This window comes from Olea europaea, chromosome 4 (genome assembly GCF_002742605.1).
Source record: "Olea europaea var. sylvestris chromosome 4, O_europaea_v1, whole genome shotgun sequence".
Classification (NCBI taxonomy): Eukaryota; Viridiplantae; Streptophyta; class Magnoliopsida; order Lamiales; family Oleaceae; genus Olea; species Olea europaea.
Genome location: NC_036240.1, coordinates 20,089,272 through 20,109,244, shown reverse-complemented (window position 1 = coordinate 20,109,244; position 19,973 = coordinate 20,089,272). Strand labels below are relative to the sequence as shown.

At 35.5% G+C, this 19,973-nt stretch overlaps 2 protein-coding genes across 2 annotated transcripts; one reads left to right on the top strand and one right to left on the bottom strand.

The window, feature by feature from the left end:
- Nucleotides 1-1,346: 1,346 nt before the first annotated feature.
- LOC111393961 (50S ribosomal protein L9, chloroplastic) lies at nucleotides 1,347-14,843 on the bottom strand. The gene is made up of 6 exons (XM_023019753.1): nucleotides 14,619-14,843; nucleotides 14,387-14,514; nucleotides 3,594-3,639; nucleotides 2,761-2,858; nucleotides 2,636-2,683; nucleotides 1,347-1,730 (listed from the first exon to the last, which is right to left on the bottom strand). The coding sequence occupies exons 1-6, from the start codon at nucleotides 14,766-14,768 to the stop codon at nucleotides 1,610-1,612; spliced, it is 591 nt and encodes a 196-aa protein (XP_022875521.1). The 5' UTR covers nucleotides 14,769-14,843; the 3' UTR covers nucleotides 1,347-1,609.
- Nucleotides 14,844-17,302: 2,459 nt separating this feature from the next.
- On the top strand, nucleotides 17,303-18,824 carry LOC111394110 (protein SENSITIVE TO PROTON RHIZOTOXICITY 2-like). Its single transcript, XM_023019893.1, has one exon. The coding sequence runs from the start codon at nucleotides 17,487-17,489 to the stop codon at nucleotides 18,645-18,647; it is 1,161 nt and encodes a 386-aa protein (XP_022875661.1). The 5' UTR covers nucleotides 17,303-17,486; the 3' UTR covers nucleotides 18,648-18,824.
- The last annotated feature ends 1,149 nt before the right edge of the window (nucleotides 18,825-19,973 follow it).

Genomic DNA, 19,973 nt, shown 5'->3' with positions numbered 1-19,973 from the left:
TTCTTGTCATATTGACGGTGGAAATATTCTTGTGGGCCAGTGAGATTTTTTCCTTTTAATTATTAAAAGGAATAAGCAAGTAATAAGATATTAAAGATGGCGATGACAAAAAATATAAATATAAATAAAGGAATTTGAGTTGACTTTTAATTTTTCATATACCCCGCCTTTTCCTACCCAGAACATTGAGGTATGCTACTGATTCAACTTCGATTACTGGCAACAATAATTTCATTTTTGCTTAAATTTATTTGTAACTATTAAGTCAAGAAAAAAGCCAGGTCTTTCTCAGCCAACAAGGATTTTTAAAAGATGAATTATTCAACTAATTGAAAATGAACATCCATTTACAATATTTTTATGCTTCACCAAATCAATTCTTCTAACTTCTAGCAGTATACAAGTATGCAACTACGTATGTGCACATGTAAGCAAAAAATGGATTGGTCGTGTTTGCCTTATGAGGTTGAACTTTTGGAAAGACCTGATTGGTTTTATTGATCTCAACCAACCTCTTATAGTTGAATCTAGAGCTTAACCTTAACGTGCCTCGAGCGACTAAGAGCTCGACTAGTGCTTCTTAGCAAAGTCGAAGCTTGTAGTCTGTAGCTATAAGCTAGTATATGACTTCGAACATGTGAATCCATTTGTCTAGTTTGAAACATCAACTGCTGCCCAGTGACAATGTCAACTTTTGTTTGGGATACTGAGGTAGACCAAACCCCTGGACCATGTTCTGGGTGACAATGTGGGATACAATTAAAATCATTTACCTCATGAAACTATTTTTCTTCTGGAAGTGCCTACCCTAAATTGCTCTATCTGCAACGTGGGTAATCCCAAAAAGATGATTGCTCTAATGCCAGTGGTAAGACCCACGTTGAATTGAACTCGCCGTTAGTACCAGATAGCTAAGAGAAGGGTGACCAACTTTGTTATAAACACACGTACCAAACCTTAGCTTAGTGATGTGGGATGCAGTTAGAGTCAGTACACAACCATTTTCATTAACCATGACTCAATCGACAATTCACATTTCCTCAACCTTCCGCCCTTCTTCCAACACTTGCCACCCGCAGCCACTGTCCCAACCATCTACCTCTCCTCTTGGTTTGAATAGTTGTATACTATGGTAAAATTTACCTTTAAGGCATCTATATGAGCAAATATGCAAGTTGAGTGCTGCTACAGTTACTAGGAAGCTCTAAACCTAATTCAGTGCAAGCAACTAGAATATGAGAATAAAACCAATTAAGGACCTAGTTTTCCTCCATTAGAACTAGGATTGAAAAAAAAAAAATGTAGGTATTCCCCTAGGTGAAATATGCCAATGCACTTTAGAACTCAGTATTATAAAAATGAAGACCAGTAAATATTCAGGAAACCCATTCCCTTTTCATTTTTGCTCATCCTGGGGAATGTACAGGAAATAAATACAAGTAAAAGGAAGTGCAAAATGTTGAAATCTAGAATAAAACATCCTTCATTATGTATGCAGACTGACCATGGTCCTAAATGTTCCATTTCTTTTTCAAAATAATAATATGAATTACCACCATGAAAATTAAATTTAGGGCCTGGTGAGAGTTGCTCCAGTAAGTGTCGGCCCTTAATTAGCAAACACAGTCAGCCTCACTCGAGCTGTAACATCGGGATGGAGCTTTAGCTCTGCAACATATTCTCCTGTTTCTCGAATCTCTGGAAGAGAGACAATTCTTTTGTCCACATCCCTATAAAAAGCAAGTACGAAAATGATCACGTATAAATTATACAACCTTTAAGACTCATATATGCCAATTTTTTTTTTTTTTCACCTTCAAGACCATAGTATCTGCAATTGGACTAACAACATAATGCAGAAATAATGGTTTCCACTAAAATCAGGTCAGTTTAACGGTGGTTATAGAAATAAAGAATTGCTACGAGTTGTTCAATTGAACCTAAAATGCCCCCGCAACTAATGCAAAATTAATGCAGTCATGCAGGAACTAATAAAATGAACAGCTTGATTAATTAATTTTCAGATGTTCAAAAGAAAATCAATCATATTATGAGAACGAACCAGTTCACAAAGTTCTAAATTTAGTTTCCTTTGCCTAATGAATTAACTATTAAGAAAAGGACTATTGGTTTAAGTAACTTAGCCTTTTGTTCAAAAGTTTTCACTACATCTCCTATTCAAAGCAGTATAAGATGGATTAACATAAACTTTATCCACAGCCACTATAATGAAATCCTTAAGCTGACAATATCTCCATCAATTCTATAATGCAGACAGTTGATGTATTTTTTCTGCTTCTAAGTTCATATGCACAGGATCTTGGAACTAGTCCGTAAGTGCAAAAACTAGATCCTATTAGGAAACAAATCGAAAGGGCCATGAAACAGTGTCTTGACAAGATTTATGAAGAATTTTTGTCACTTTATCTGAGAATTCAATGAATAGTAGAACTAGAACAAGAACAAGAACAAGCTCACTGGTTTGCAATACCAAATAATATATTTAACAGAATCCCAAAATTAGCAATGCATATTGCGCAAATCACTTAATGCTTCAGATTTCTTAAAATTTCAGACAGTCATGGAATCCTGGTAGTCATATGTATACTGCATGATATGAAAAGGAAAATAATACCTCTGAAGCTGCGCCTTTATAATGTCAACAAGATCTTGTGCAGTGACACTGCGACCATGTGATATATATCAGTAGACATGTAAAGACATTAGTTAAGTGCTTAACAGAGTTCACATTTTCCTCACCTTCCAAAAATTTGTTTTCCTTTCCCACCCTTGCGCTTCACCTTGAAAGCTCCAACAGTTTCAAAAATTAGAGCAAGCTGTTGTGCCTCTTCTTTTACCTGAAGACCAGATTATATATTTGAGTTTTTATCCTTGAGAAATTATTTACCTTTTAAAAGTTTTTAGTCACTCAAGAACTAACAGAAAGGGCAATACCTCTACACTCAACAAAAATCTACGTAGATAAGTGATTATAGACATTTCGAACCAACAACCTGGCTTGTTCAATTAGTAACTATGAGAAGGAATTATAGTGAACATAATAATAGTTTCTTCAAAGAGGAAACCACAAGATCCATATCAGTCGTTTAAATTTTCAAGAATCGTGTTGCGAGCAATAATATCATCCACCTTTAAGCTTTGGTGGGAAAACCAACAAAAATGACCTTCGATTCTGAAAGTCGTGCATGAATCACGAGAGAAGTAGCAAAAAATCTCCAAATTGAAATATTGAGTGCATTTATCAGTTGCAAGCCAGCTAATGTTCTATGGCATGCTCCTTGATGAAGTATTGCCAACTAACATTATAGAACACAAATATAGCCCATGTCAAAGTAGAAGGAAGCAGTCGAGTGCTGAGGACATGATATCAATACATATTTTGAGGAGCCTTCTCATGAAAATGAATAATGGATGCCAACAAAATGCAATGTAAGACTAGAAGCACAAAGTAACTTGTGCAAACCAGCACTCCGGTACATAAGTTTTGACTAAACCAACATTGGACGCTAAGATAAAATACCAGGTTAATTTCTAAAAGCAACTACAGAATACTTAAGAATATATCCTATTACCCGTTTCTTCTCAGCCTCAATTCTCTCCTCTTCCATTTTCATTTCCCTGAGAAAGGAAAGAAGAAGAACAAGTACAATGAGTTCTGGATGCAGGCAGTTCATTTTTAATGTGAGACTCTATTAGTTGAAACTCAAACAGTAAATAGCTCATCACACATATCTAAACGTGGTCAATAGTGTACTATAAGTGTCGCATAATTGGAATACGTAACAAGCCAACAAGATAGTATTACACTGAAGAAGTGCACTAACTAAAATATAAGTTCTCAATATTATATCGTTAAGAAATTACCTGTCAGGTAACAAGTTAACCTTAACAGAGTTTAAGAACACAGTGTAGCAGGCAACCAAACATAGTAAGCATCTAGAACAATTAGTTCTGAGATAGCACACTCAGCTCATTTGCCCTTTATTCTTCAAATATAAATGTTGTTTCTGAAAAGCTTCTTACGGTACTCTTATCGAGCTGAAAGCCACAGGCCAGTTCCTGACTTAAAAGAACCACATGTCTAGGTTAGGGGCCAACAAAAGGTGAATGTGGCAATTAGCATGGTGACAATACAATCAAAAGCTATCAAAAGGAGCATATCGAAGATCCACTTTAAGTTGGAGTCCTTCATGGTCATTGACCTATGGAAATGATTCCAAATGGAGGAAGGGCACTTATTCCCAATGTGACACAATCGACCAACACATAGGCAGAAAATATGAGTAGCTTCAATAACCCCCACTACTCCAAAAAGGCGATTCACCCTCCATACAAAGGGGCAGGCTGTGGACGTGCTTGCCTTGATAACCCAAGAATAGCTAACCAAGAGGAGGGGTGAATTTGTTTTTAAACTTTTTTGAAAAATAAACTTCAATCAAGTAAGGAAAAAGTATATTGATCAATTTATTATCGTAAGCAAGTAAAGATAAGTAAATCAATCAAATAATAAATATAATCAAGGTAATGATAAGTAAAAGGGTAGAGAAGATGCAAACGATATATTTATGGAGGTCGAACCAAAGCAATAATCTCGTCCCCTATTACTAAGCTCTCTGGGACGAGCAATGCCTTTTTCACTAAATTGATTGACTTATGCAATTCAACCCTTTACAACGCTTCTGACGACTTACAATCAAAGAGCATCGATCCTCATACAATATAGAGTTCTGCGGAACCTCTATATGACCCACAAATTCAATGAGTAATAAGTTTACAATTTGAATTTCTCTCTTAATAAATGATATAGATAAAATTAAGTACCAAGAGAGAAATAGGCTAACACTTTAATAATTAGCAATGAATGAAACTCAAATGTTAGGTAATTAAAACTTTGATGAGATGAGTAGTTTTCAAAAGTTAATTCAATTAAAAGTTTTTCAAAATAAATGATTTGATAAATATAAACAAAAAATATAATAATTTTCCTCAAGAGTATCTCACTGTAATGCTCTCAAAACTCAAAAATGTTAAAATAAATGCAAAGTAAGAAGATATTTTTAGCAATTGAATCGCAAAAGTTTCTGTCCAACCGGACATATGCTTCTGAACCGGACATAGAACTAGTTGTTGTGAGTCAGAATTCAGAACGGTTAAAAATTTGACCACTGGACGAACCGGACGTTCGCTTGGACAGTTTTTCCCAAATTTTTCTTCTTTGATTGTTTTGAAAAATGTGGTCTTTTGAAGGGTTTTTTTCACTTAATTTTTCAAGGTGAGTCACATAAATGAGAAGTTTAGATATCAAGTTGAGATTCTCACTTCTTGAAAAAAAAAAAAATTTATGCTTATGAAATATTTTTCCTCGTCCATAAAGATTTATCTTGAGCTTTTAATGATTCATTGCTAAAAATCAAAGCGTTTTATCTTTATATATAAATTCAAAATATCTAAGTCTAATATCTTCGATGTTTGGCCGTTGGTGAGGTACTTGTCTTGATTGATTTGGCGTCCATGCTCGGCTTACATTTGGGCATCAATTTGCGAGTCTTTCGATAGCGACATTTTTGTCTTCAATTTGATCAATTTTTCCACATTAGCTATAACAACTCGAATTCAATTGTTAGAGATAAAAGCAATTTGTTTGTTATAATCAAAACATAAAATCAACCATAGGTCAACACGCCTCCCTTCCATCCCACCTATAACTATAAAGGGAGGTAACCTAGAAGTAAATTAACAAAACAGCTCAATAACTGCTTAAATCTGCTTCAGTACACAATAAAGACAAATACTTCACCTGAGGACTTCTAACTAGACTAATGCAGAATAAATTGATGTGTCTTTGATAAAAGAGTGCAAGAAGCCAAGTTTTATGCAAGTCTTTGTTCAGTTTAAACCATGTTTCGATACAGTGCGAGAGTCAAGAAAGGCTATTGTTTTCCTAGATTACAACAGAGATCAATTTAGTGGATGTTGAGGAATTTTAAGTGTAATTTTGTAGTTAAGAACTCCCTTATGGAGTACTTGTTTATTTGGCCCCTACTAGTTCTTAGACGTGGGGCTAAGACAGGTCATACTTCATCTTTCGTCTTCCAGTTTTTATTCCTTTTCTATGTGAAACTTTGACATGAGAAGGGAACTTCCGATGGAATGGGACAGAAACTTGGCAAACAAGATGTGATGCTAAACACAAGTTATCGTAAAAATTCCTAAAGGAGGCTGGGTGAATGATCTGAATATCACGTACTCAGTCAACCTATAGGCAGAAGAAGCTAACCCCCACTTTTCTTAAAAGGTGATCGCATCTCATAACAAAGGAAAGGGATGTGGACTCCTCGACTCCCTTCCATCCACCTATTAATACAGAGTAAATTCCACTCCAATAGCCAGTAAGGTAACAAGTAATAAAAGAACAAAGAACTAAATAACTGGTTCACAAATCTACTTCCTTACGCAACAAAGACAGATAATTCTTCTTTGCAAGTATACTTCTAACTTAAGCTTTAGAGTAGAGTCACCCACGACCCCATCTTCCAGCGAACAGTCAAACCACCTGGCGGAAACTGCCTGCCCAACCTAATATTAGTGGATTCGCTGGTAGATTTTCACCGTGAACACAATGTATTGGAAAATGGTGGCATATTTGTTCTATCAGCCACATCTTCTTCTTTTTTTTTTTAATTATTTTAACTTGCACGTATCTGACACACAATGTATAACTAAAGAAAATGCTCTCATTAGCTGCCAACAAGAAACACGCCAGGCATAAACGCATACACATGTGATCCAGGAAAAAATTAGACCACGAACAATAACGACACAAGCAAAGTGTCCGGAAATTTTCAACACCGGTAAAATGGAGAAGAACACGTAAAGAACAAACCGAAAATGAAAGGCTCAAACACGACATTATATCGTTGTCCTCAAAGATATTTGCCCCCTCTCGGTAACAATTTTAGTTTTTAAAGGGTCTCATGGCAAACGGTTTGTAGGATTAATCAAGCCTTGTTATAGAAAAATATAAAAACAACACAGTGAATGTATGAATATGAAAGAATAAAGGAATTTTTCTTTCTTGTGGCATGAAGTTAATAAGATTCATATGTTGCACTTTGCTTTCAATAATTTGTATTGATGATCTCATCACCTATTTATAGGTTTGAATCAATATTTCACGAATTGGTGCCAAATCATTATGAATAGTTGCAATGTTTCCTCCAAAAAATCGCCAAAATTCATATAAAATCGACCTCCAACGGTCACTAAATTACAACCATGCGACCGCACAGTTTAATGTCATGCGGTCGCATGGTTTATGCTAACGCCGGCCTCCAAGGTTCTGGCCATGGCCATGCGGTATCATAGGCCAAAGTATTGGCTCCCATCTCCTCTTTTGTTCCACACTTGTGTTTATTGATTTATTCATTTTCCATCAATCCCCCATTTGTTCAAAATTCAATAAACTCTCATATTCAAAGTATACGATACATATGCATAAGGATTAGATATCTTTCGATTTGACTCTAACTATAGTTGAATCTAACCATAGTGTAATTCAAATAAAGTAAAGTCGGAATCAAATGGAGCCGTAGCTTTGAACCAATTATTCCATGTGACAATACCGGTTCGAACACATATACAAGTACCACGTGTTCTCAAGTTCCTCATATCTCGCTTAGAGTTATTATGGCCCTGCGCTTATCCCTTTCAATAATCTTTTAAGAGAGAAACTCCAACTTTCTATTAAGGCGACACCACCTTGAAGATTGTTTAGGTGAAGTTCTTCTAGTACCTTTGTTACTTTTAGAGGTACTTGTGTTTTAGCACTGAATTTCATTAAGAGCTTAAGGCTCATCCTTCATTTCAGTAACAACCAACATTATTTTAATTAGGATAGGATTATCGCGGATTTATATAATGGTGCAACCATCCACATGTCGAATGACTTGTTAGTACCCTTTGAACTTGTGGATTACCTTTTGAGCAATGACAGGTAGGGTTGCCGTCATTGGTGGATCTTTATAGTTTAAGAGTTTCAACCTCATCCTACTCGAAGTAGATGTCACTAAAAATTGCCAAATCCTTGCCAAATCCTCTTCGTAAATTATTTCCATATTTGATAATTTCCTTGTGACGTCACCTCTAAGACTTGTATATCTATACTTCTCATTTCATGTGACGTAGCATCTTATCAAAATATAGCTAGCCAATGATCGATTCATTTGATAGATAAAACTCGTTACCGCCAAGAAGCCACATGCTTCTCACTCGTTTTATTTAAAGCCTCATTTATTTTCAAAACACCGTTGGATGATTTCCATCAAATCATTACACTAGTCAATCACTTTTATTTGTGGATTTCATACTTTTTGGGTATTCAGTTTTCATCATTACAATGATCTTCAATGAATATTCTTTAAATATTCTTATTGGTTTTGTAAACGTCATACCCATTTCATTCACTTTAGACTTAGTGTATATCATCCTTATAATTATATGTAAGGGTTTTCCACATTTTCTCCTTCATAGATACATTTTTATGATTAAAAGGTTTTAGGGAACTTTAACATTTATATTAAATTATCCCCCAATTCCTCAATTAGGAATTCTTATGCAATCTAGTAATATTGCATCCATATATCTTTGAACTTCTCATATAAGTTTATAAGATTAATGTTAACCCCCACATTTTGAGTTATACTCGAACTTAGAGTTCCTCAATATGTCAACCCCCACATTTGGGATTGTATTCGTTAAGTCACTATGTACTTCAGTCCAACTATTTTTAATTTTGATCCCACAATTTGATCAAGGTCATCTCATAGACCGTTAATGCCTTTCAAGCACAAACGAACTCAATTGGTTACACGACTAAAGTCCAATTCAACAACGAACGAGACTAAGCATATTAATCTCCAATCATTTACAATTTATCACTTTCGTGACCTTCACTAGATAGCATCATATCATCTTAAATGATAAGCACCTTATTCATATTTGGACAAAATTACATTTTGTCATACTCATATGCAATCTCCATCAATTCAACTAAATATGAAAATTTAACCAACTAAATCACCACATTCAAACTTTTCCAGATTTGAATGAAAAAAAATATTAGGCACCACTGTCAACTATAGACACAATTTGTGTTCTATACAATATCTTCATGTCTTCATAATTTCGCAAGCACTTTCCACTAGAACAAATCACAACTTGTCATGCTTTTATGCGTATATAATTGGCATAAAATCATCTCATTTAACACCATAGGATTAAATGAGGCTATCAACATTAACCCAAGTTAGTCAAGACATGAAGTCAATCAACAAATAGTTGGCATTTTTCAATACTACTATCTTATGCATATGAACCATTCCCAAAATTGGATAAGCAATTTTTACTTTAAAATAATTTGTCATTAAAATTTTGCACATTTAAAAATATGCATTCTCAAGTGAGCAAGAGCGAGTAATATATTTCCAAATGTTCTCCAACCAAAGGTACGTACCGTTTCCTCCATGCACGTGAACTTTACTCAAAATAGAATAAATACTTATATATATCAATTAGTAAATAACAGATAAAGTGATAATAGATTATCATGTTCAAATAATCTCGTGTCCATGTAGCAAATATGCTATTTGTAGTCACCATACTATAAGATGACAAAATATATTTCCATCAAGTGGCCATAATATATTATAAAACATATTTAAAGGTCCCAATTTATTTCTAAACCATATGTGTGATATATAGCAGTTACTAGAATGAAAAGTCACCACATGAACTTTTCATAGTCATTGGCAGATGTGCATTTAAAACTGTCAAATGAACAAATTAAAGGTAGGAAAGATTTCACCATTTTTTACCACAGTAGCAATTGGAACCATACACGCTTTTGCATGAGAGAAATGAATTTCTTCAATAAAACGTACACAAAATTATTTACAGGCATGTATTTAGTTAAATGGAACTTAATGTTTAATTGTCTCTACAGCAGTCAGCAATTGGCAGAATGAAGTGAATATGAACGGAATATATCGACAGATGCGTGCTGAATTCTGCATATAAACTAACAAGAAAGAATGCCTCAAAACAATTTTGCACAAACCAAATAATATTACTGGACAAAGCCCACATGCTTTGGTTAGGAATCAAATATGAACAATGAAAATTATAACATCACACAGATTCCAATATTTTCATCATGAATTAATGACAGAAGTTTGTGCAATTACGTGTGCAGTATATAATTCCAACCAGGCCCAACGTGAGATGCAATAAACATATTTAAAATTCATTCTACTGCATTCACGAAATTAAATCACAGTTTTGGCTTACCAAATTGGAATTGAGAAGATGAAATGATTATTACCTGTTGGAAATAATACTGTGACTGAGGATATTACTCCTTAATCGCAATCTTCCCATAGCATTCCAATGCCAATCACGTAATTGAAGGAGGCTAATTTACACGATTTCCATTTCATTTACACAGTTTCCATTTCATTGTAAATTATTGATTTGTATTCCATTTATACTATCTTGTAAAGCTCTATATAATGCAATACGATACACCACTGAAATTAAGGTGAATTTTTAATCATTCTTATGGTATCGAGCCACGTGAAACGAGAATAGTCATCGATAAAAATGACATAATAGACAAATCCTAAATTAGAATTAACTGGAGACGGACCCCAAATGTCGCAATGGATAAGATCAAGTGTTTTCGATGACCTATGTTCATTTCGAGAATAAGGCAAGCGATGACTTTTAGCAATTTGACATGTGCAACATAAAGTTGGAGAAGGCAACAAAGATGTAAGATAAAGTTGGCCTTTTTTATTCAATAGAGAAATAACAGAATGATTGACATGTCCAAGTCGTGCATGCCATAAATCATAGGACGCACGAAGCGATTTATTTTTAAGAACAGAAATAAAAGTAGAATGACTTCACTCAAGCACATATAAGCCTCCATCACGCTTGCCGGTTGCCACCACCCTTCCTGTTTTGCGATTCTGTACAGTGAATATGTTATTAGTAGAGGTAACGGATAAAGGAAAATCTGCTATTAATTTACTGATGGAAAGTAAATTCTTGGTAAGGCGAGGTACAGCTAGGACATCAAGAAGATGTAGATTTGGGGTAGGGGAAATTTTACCAGTATGGGTAATGGGTAGTGAGGCACCATTCCCAACAACCACACAATCCTTACCCATGTAATTTGTGGCCTGATCCAATTTAGAGTGATCCATGGTCATATGGGCTGAAGCCCCTGTATCCAAATACCAGTCAGAGCCCACATCTTCATTTAGAGAACAAGATCTGTGAAGGCTTCAGCAAGGTGAGCTGGTGTCTCATTCCGATCATAGCGTTGAAGGCACCGATCGGCAAAGTGGTCATCCATCCTACAAATCTGGCATCTTGGTGGACGACGCCATTGGCTGTAGTTGGAGCGTCCTTGTCCACGACCAGATGAACTGCTGCCACGCCCACCGAAGCGACCCCGATGACTACGAGAAGAGCCACCACGATGGGTGGAATTTTTTGTGACGGTAAAGGCTGTCGCTGCTGGAGAAGATGAGTCAAGGAAATTCTGAAAAATTTCAAAACTTTCGGCCTTTGAGACTAAATCTACAAATGAGCGCAGAGAAGTTTGGGCCATTTGTGCTGTGGAGAAACTAGAGAAATCAGTACCGAGCCCGCGGAGAAACCAGTGCACCTTGTCAGTACCATCAACTGGACAACCAATTGCATGTAGTTGATCACAAATTGCTTTGAAGGAATGGGCAAACTCAACAACCGATCTATTGCTGCGTTTCATTAATTGCAAGTCATCCTTAAGGCGTAGTTCTCGAGCTTTAGAACGTTGACTAAATGCATTTTCTAGTGCTAGCCACATGTCTCGTGCGGTGTAGAGGCCAACTACCTCAGCCATAGCTTCCTCTGTGAGGGAGGAAAGTAACAAACTGAGGAGACGCTGATCAATAGCTTTCCATGCTAGGTATTTGTCACTTGGCGTGAGAGAAGTGGTAGCATCAAGTTTTGGGGGCTGCACAAGGGTGCCATCAACATGTCCTAATAATTCTTGACTTTCAAGAAGAGGGAGGAGTTGGGCTATCCAGAGAAGATAATTTGAGAAGGAAAGTTTAATGATGATCATGTGGATTAAGGTATTGAAAGGAAGAAGGGCAGCAGAAGTTTCAGAAGCCACGAAGGGAAGAAGAAGAACAGGATATGTGGTATGTATATTAAACCACTTGCCTCTGATACCATAAGAATGATTAAAAATCCGCCTTAATTTCAGTGGTGTATCGTATTGCATTATATAGAGCTTTACAAGATAGTATAAATGGAATGCAAATCAATAATTTACAATGAAATGGAAACCGTGAAAATTAGCCTACTATTGATGGTCTCTTCATCAGTCAGCTCAACTATGCACGGGACATTCTTACTCGAGCTCAATTACTTGACAGTAAACATGTTCACACGCCCATGGTTGTTTCTCAACATCTTTCTGCTGATGGTTCTCTGTTTTCAGACCCTACTCTCTATAGATCCCTCGTCGGTGCACTACAGTACTTGACTATCACAAGGCCCGACATTGCTCATGCTGTCAATTCTGTCAGTCAATTCTTACACGCTCCCACTGATGATCACTTTCTGGCTGTTAAACGCATCCTCCGCTATGTTAAAGGCACCATTTACTATGACCTACATTTTCGCCCTTCCACTTCTCCTGGTGCTCTTGTAGCCTATTCTGATGCTGATTGGGCCGGCTGCCCGGATACTCGTCGTTCGACCTCTGGTTATTCTATCTATCTTGGCGACAATTTAGTTTCCTGGAGTGCCAAGAAACAGCCGACTGTCTCTCGTTCCAGCTGTGAATCTGAGTATCGTGCCCTTGCCTCCACTGTCGCTGAACTCATCTGGCTCACACATCTCCTGCATGACCTCAAGATATCCATGCCTCAGTAGCCCACTCTCTTATGTGACAACAAAAGTGCCATTTTTTTAAGCTCCAATCCGATTTCACACAAACGGGCCAAGCATGTTGAATTGGACTACCACTTTCTTCGTGAGCTTGTTGTCGCATGAAAACTTCGTACACAATATGTCCCATCTCATCTACAAGTTGTTGATGTCTTTACCAAGAGTGTTCCTCGACCTCTATTTGAGCTCTTTCATTCCAAACTCCATATTCGATCAAATCCGACGTTGAGCTTGCGGGGGGTGTTGGAAATAATAATGTGATTGGGATATTACTCCTCAATCACAATCTTCCCATAGCATGCCAATGTCAATCACATAATTGAAGGAGGCTAATTTACACGGTTTCCATTTCATTGTAAATTATTGATTTGTATTCCATTTATACTATCTTGTAAAACTCTACATAATGCAATACAATACTACACTGAAATTAAGGTGGATTTTTAATCATTCTTATTACCGAAATCGAACTCATGATGATGGATTCCATCCTTTCATTCTTCAACATTTATTTCCAACACATTCTAGTTCTTTTGCAGAATTGTATCCCATCGAACAATCAAACAAGATGTGAATTTCATCAACTTGATCTTGTCAAAGTGAATACGTTCTCCATTGTATAAGTATTGTTTGAGATTGTTTGGAAATTTTCAACACCGGGGAAAATGAAGAAGAACACCTAAACAACAAACCGAAAATGAAATGCTCAAACACGACATTATATCGTCGTCCTCAAACACTATTTGCCCCCTCTCGATAACAATTTTGATGTTTAAAGGGTCTCGGGACAAACGATTTGTAGGATTAATCAAGACTTGTTGTAGAAAAATATAAACGCACAAACATTTCTCTACCCGAACTTGAAGAACACATAGGGAACGTATGAATATGAAAGAAGAAAGGAATTTTTCTTTCTTGTGGAATAAAATTAATAAGATTCATATGTTGCATTTTGATTTCAATAATTTTATTGATCATCTTATCACCTATTTATAGGTTTGAATCAATACTTCGTGTTGCAATGTTTCCTCCAAAAAACCGCCGGAATTATATAAAATCGACCTCCAACAGTCACTAAATTTCAACCATGCAACTGCATGGTGTAATGTCATGCGGTCGCATGGTTTATGCTAACGCCGGCCTCCAAGTTTCTGTCGCATGGCCTGTTGGCCTATGCGGTCGCATAGCCAAAGTATTGGCTCCCAACTCCTCTTTCGTTCCACACTTGTGTTTATTGATTTATTGAACAACATTTTCCATCACAAAGCATTAACAAAATTCAAAAGAATAAGAAAACAACATCAAAGTCTGATACTTTACAAAACTGAATGGCAAAAAAAAATGAAAAGCAAAAACTTACTTCAGAAGCTCGGGTGTCACGATTTGTGCCATGCCCATTGGCAGCAGAAAATTTCTAAGATAACCTGCTTTCACATCAATCAGCTGTCCCTTTTTCCCCAATTCTGCCACATCATCCTTTAATATTATCTTCATAGAAACAGCGACAAAATAAGTAAGCCACAAACCCATGGTAAGAACTCAATGCAACGGAATAAACATAACCCACTTCATTTTTGTTGTAATTTTCATACCTTTCTTACTTTCTTGGCTTTCTTTTGAGCCACGACCGTTAAGACTGGGGTTCTGTTCGTCAATTTTGTCGTATCAGAGTTCATGTTTTTCGTTAAGCAACGATTGGGAAGCCATGAAGAAGAATTCCATGATAGACTTGTGGACGCCATTTCAAATGTACCTCCCCTTCCTACTTGTTGAGTTCCTGAATTGAAAGTGCAGTTTCCTATCAAAATGCTACTCACCCAGGATCTTATCCGCTGCGGTAATATAGAAGAGAAGGTCCCAATTTTTAATGTAAGTTGCATTTACGTTTCTAAGTCCCAATTTTTAATGTAAGTTACATTTACGTTTCTAACTTTCCAAAATGAACGTTTCCATCTCCAATGTTTAATTTTGGTCCTAAACTCTTTGCTTCCATCGAAGGAGCCACTTGCAGATTCTTGAGTCAACTTTACTAGGGTTCATCAATGCGCCTATGCTCAAAATTATAGCACCCTTACGGAGTAAATTAACTCAGGGGTTGATTATTTCTATTTCTATAGCAAATGTCAACTATTACTTATGACATATTAATGGCTAGTTTCAGGCTCATTTTTATTTTTTTCTGAAATGGCATTTTTCAATAGTATTATGATGAAGAATGTGTGATTAAAAAATAAGAAAACGTATAATATTATTTTATTGAAAAATGTGTGATTGAAGTGGGATCAAATCATTTTTGAATAATACATTTTGATGAAAAATGGGGCTTCAGGTCCATAACAGTTTTATCTTAGGTTATAATTTGCAAAAGTTTTGAAGTATATTCCTGGGAATTTTTGTAAAATTGGATAGATAGAACCCTGAGGTAATTAATTATCGAAATATTACGTGAAATAATTTTAGACGTAAAGTTGATATATTACTTGCACAGGATCCACAAAACTTTGATTTAAAGGATTTTATTTCTCAAAATTTATTTTAAATAAATGGGTTATTAAGTCCATGTTTGGTTTAGATAAAAAATAAAAAATAAATTAGTAGATTTGATCAAAATTGATGAAATGTGTTGTTAAAAATTTGTGAATTCATAAAAATATATGGTTAAAAGTGTTAGCTTTGAAACGATGGAACAAAAAAAGGGCTGAATGTAATCATCTTATTGAAATTTGAAAAAAAATGTTTTGATTCAGCATTAGCAATTTATCTAATGTGGTAGAATATTTCAAATTTCCAACTTAACATTTGATCTCAATTCCGAACATACATTAGCTAAAAGGGAAGATAGGACTCAATGGAGTGGAAGAAGGGAGCTGCACGCACCCGTAAGAAGACAATAAATTTTATTTACCTACATATTTATTTATTACTGAATATGGGGAATAAATATAGTGTCCATTTTGAATAGAACTACCGAAACAAATATATTTTGTTGAATTACTCGACCTAAAAGTCAAAGTTAATAAAATAGAGTTTCATTAAAAATAATTATAGATGCCATATTCAACCTATGAATTCACTGACAATATAATAGTAATTAGGGTAATTAGCACAAAACGTCCCTACCTTTCGTTATTTTATTGAAAATAAATAGACGAGGAGGACCTTTTTCACAATCAGAGGTGAAAGGTAGGGGTGAAAATGCTAAAAAATGAAAGGTATAGACGTTTTGCACAATAATATTGAAAGGTATGGATCTTTTTGTACTAATTATGCCAAAAAAATGAAAGGTATTGGAGGTTTTGCACAATAATATTGAAAGGTGTGGACCTTTTGTGCTAATTACCTTGTGATTTAACGGAACATTTTAATGGGGAGTTGACAGGATGACGTTTTGCGCAAAAAAAAAAAGGTAAAGGTAAGGGTGAGGGTGTAATCCGTCAAAAAACGAAAGGTATGGACGTTTTTCACAAAAAATCGAAAAGTAAGAACCCTCTGTGCTAATTACCCATAGTAATTATAAACATAAGTGTCATATATGATATATAATATATACAGAGCTCATATCTTGTTCATGGTGAGCAAGGATAACAATTGCTCACCGTTGTTGCCACATCAATGATCGAGCTGTATATATATATATATATATATATATTCTTTTTTTTACTTAAAAAGAAAGTATGACCTACTGGAGATGATTTCTAATAATTAATACGTATACAAAAATGGATTCCAAAGTAACATATTTTTGTTGGTTTCTTCTTGAACGTTAATATTCTAATGGTGATCAAAATGGGAGAAAGAACCAAAATGTTGAATTTTTGAACCTCATACAATCTCTCGGGGCTCTACGGAAAGCACAAATTAACATTTTCCACTTTATAATTATATCCAAGTACTGCAATCTATTCCTTGGACAATGCAAATTCTTCCATGTTTTGTTAAGGAATGGATTTTTATTTCGCGCACGTGAGCCATGTTTTGGTCTTTGTTCCCACCAACACTGCCTGTCTTTGCTAGATTTTCTATAGATTCAAGAAAGACAAGTTAAGACATAAAAGGGTGTTTATTTTATGTTAAAATGACCCGCTTGAGTTTTGAAAAGTTCAAACCAAATTCATGCGTGAAGGTTGACGCAATTATAAGATAGCAAGCAAGTGATCAGTAGACTAAATATGTTGAATATTTACAAGTAAATGGTTGTACATTATTATTTAATCTAGCTCTAATACCCAAATACTCTCTCTCTCTCTCTCTCTCGTCCAAACGTAATATCGTTCGCATTTGAGGGAGATCTCAACTGGTGATGAGTTGAACTCGAGGTTGACTTGCCTGCCTCAGGAGATTCACCCTATTCAATTTGTTTATATATTGCTGGCTTTCTGCAGAAAATATTCAGAACATAGAAGAATCCAAAAGGGGGAGATATATTTGGAGGAGAATTGGATTGAAGCAGGCGTTTTTACATGATGATCACGGGGACCACTTCATCGTGTTACCCTAATGGGACACAAGGGTTACCATTATATGGGGTTCCTCATCATCAAGAAGTGGTTTCTTCCTCTCTTGATCTAAACCCATCTGTTTCTTCTACCAATCATGCCAGTTCTTTCCTTTACAATCTGTCTGTTCTTAAGGATAAGATTCATCAGGCGCACTCACTGGGTAGCCTATTTCTAACGTCGGATCATGGCCAGCTACCCGACTCAACGGCCATAGCGTTGCCAACTATGGGCACTTTAATTCAAGAAATCATTGTTACTGCCTCATCTATGATGTATTCATGCCAACAAATGGCCCATGGTGGTGCACCACCGCCGGCAAGCCCTATAACTGATGAGCTGCACCACCAGCAGACGGTGATGATAGATGGCAGTGGTGGTGATTGTGTCGACCATCAAGGTTTCTATTCCAATGACACAGTACTTGATTGGTATGGTGCCAACTACAATAGCAATTCAACTGATACGCCTAAAAAATCTATTGCTGTAACTAGTAATAGAACTGAAGTTTTTGAAAAGGAAACTCCTCAGAAAACAGAAAATAATGAAGAAATAGTGGGGCTTTTGCCGAATAATTGTGATATTATTGAACTAGATGCTGCAGATTTACTGGCAAAATACACACATTATTGCCAAGTGTGTGGCAAGGGGTTTAAGAGGGATGCAAATTTGAGAATGCACATGAGGGCTCATGGAGATGAGTACAAGTCCAGTGCTGCATTAATCAATCCCATGAAAAGTAAAGCGTATTCGAGTGGAACAGATGAATTATTCAACAAATTGCCAAGAAAATATTCGTGTCCACACCAAGGTTGTAGGTGGAACAAGAGTCACAAGAAATTTCGGCCCTTGAAATCCATGATTTGTGTCAAGAATCGCTACAGAAGAAGCCATTGCCCCAAAATGTACGTCTGTAAACGATGCAACAGTAAGCAGTTTTCTGTACTCTCTGATTTGCGGACTCATGAGAAGCATTGTGGAGATCAAAAATGGCAGTGTTCTTGTGGAACCACTTTTTCCAGAAAGGATAAGCTTATGGGTCATGTAGCTTTGTTCGTAGGGCACACACCAGCCATCAATTCGTTGTCCAGGTTGGGAAATGGAGCTCAGAACAAAATCAATTAACTGACAGGTAAAATTTCTGGGACTAATCAAGAACTACTCATCTTTTAGCTGTAAAAAAATCTTGCTTTCTGTATTTGTCGTTGGTGTGATATAGTCTGTACTCTATAAACTTAACTTTAGACTTGAGTATTCATTCTCGGTATGGATTTATGATATCTACAATCGATTATTAATGCATAGAGGTCATCAATTATGGATCCACTAAACAAATAAAAATTGAGAAGAAATATGAATAGAAATAGAAATCAGCTTGAAGTTTTATATATATATTCATGTCTAAGAAATATATGTTCATATACATTAATTAGACACTATGAACTCATTTATAAGAGTTGAAAACTTTTGCATCGTAGTAAGAGTACTACGCAACTATGTGAGAGCTATATAAAATTAAAATTCATTTACCCTCGTCATAATCCTTGTCTCCATGTGTCGTCTGTCTCATGATAACATTCAGACTCGCTACTTGAAGGGTATTATGTAAATTTATTATTGTATCCAAATTTCTGAAGAACCATTACTTTGTCCCGTATCCATGAATGGAAATGATTTTCTTTTTTTCTAATGATAGTATTGAGGCATATGGAAAAACTCAAAAATCAGTAGATGTAACTATTGTTGATCTTCCTTGTAAAAAGAAAAAAAGAAAAAGAAAGAAAAGAGAAAAAAAATGGGTACTTATTGGATCAACTCATCATATAATTTATATTGATTCACCCTTTTATTGCTCCTTTTTCTTTTTTTCTTTTTTGTCTGGCTTAAGCTAGGAGTACTAAATATCATGCCCCTAATTCAAGTCTAGAATCTTAAAAACTTGTGTGTGCTTATATATATATATATATATATAAAATAAGTATTTTCGTTTTTTGTGGCCAACATCTTTGGGTATATGCGTCTTCTTTTCCTGGTAAAACCTGTAGTATTTATGAATGCACAAAGTATAATAAATTCTGAGTTAGGCTTGGTAGTGAACCAGCTCAAGTCAAACCTAGCTACATGAAGCAATTAGTAACACAATTAATTATATACTAATTCTTGGAAAATTGAGGAAGCTCCATATATTGTGCTATTCCCATGAGGTAGGTTTGAAGTAATATTTTTCTTTGTACAATGTAATTCAAAAATTATCGATCGGCTAAATATCGTGGAGAAACAATTTATATTAAGTAGTTTACGTGTATTGGACTCCTATTTTGAATGAATCATATCTAACACCTCTGGTACTACAACACTAATTTAGATGGTATTATATATGATAAATCAATTGATGTAAAATTATGTTACTAATTTAATAGTACATTTTATTTTATGTCACCCGCTATCACC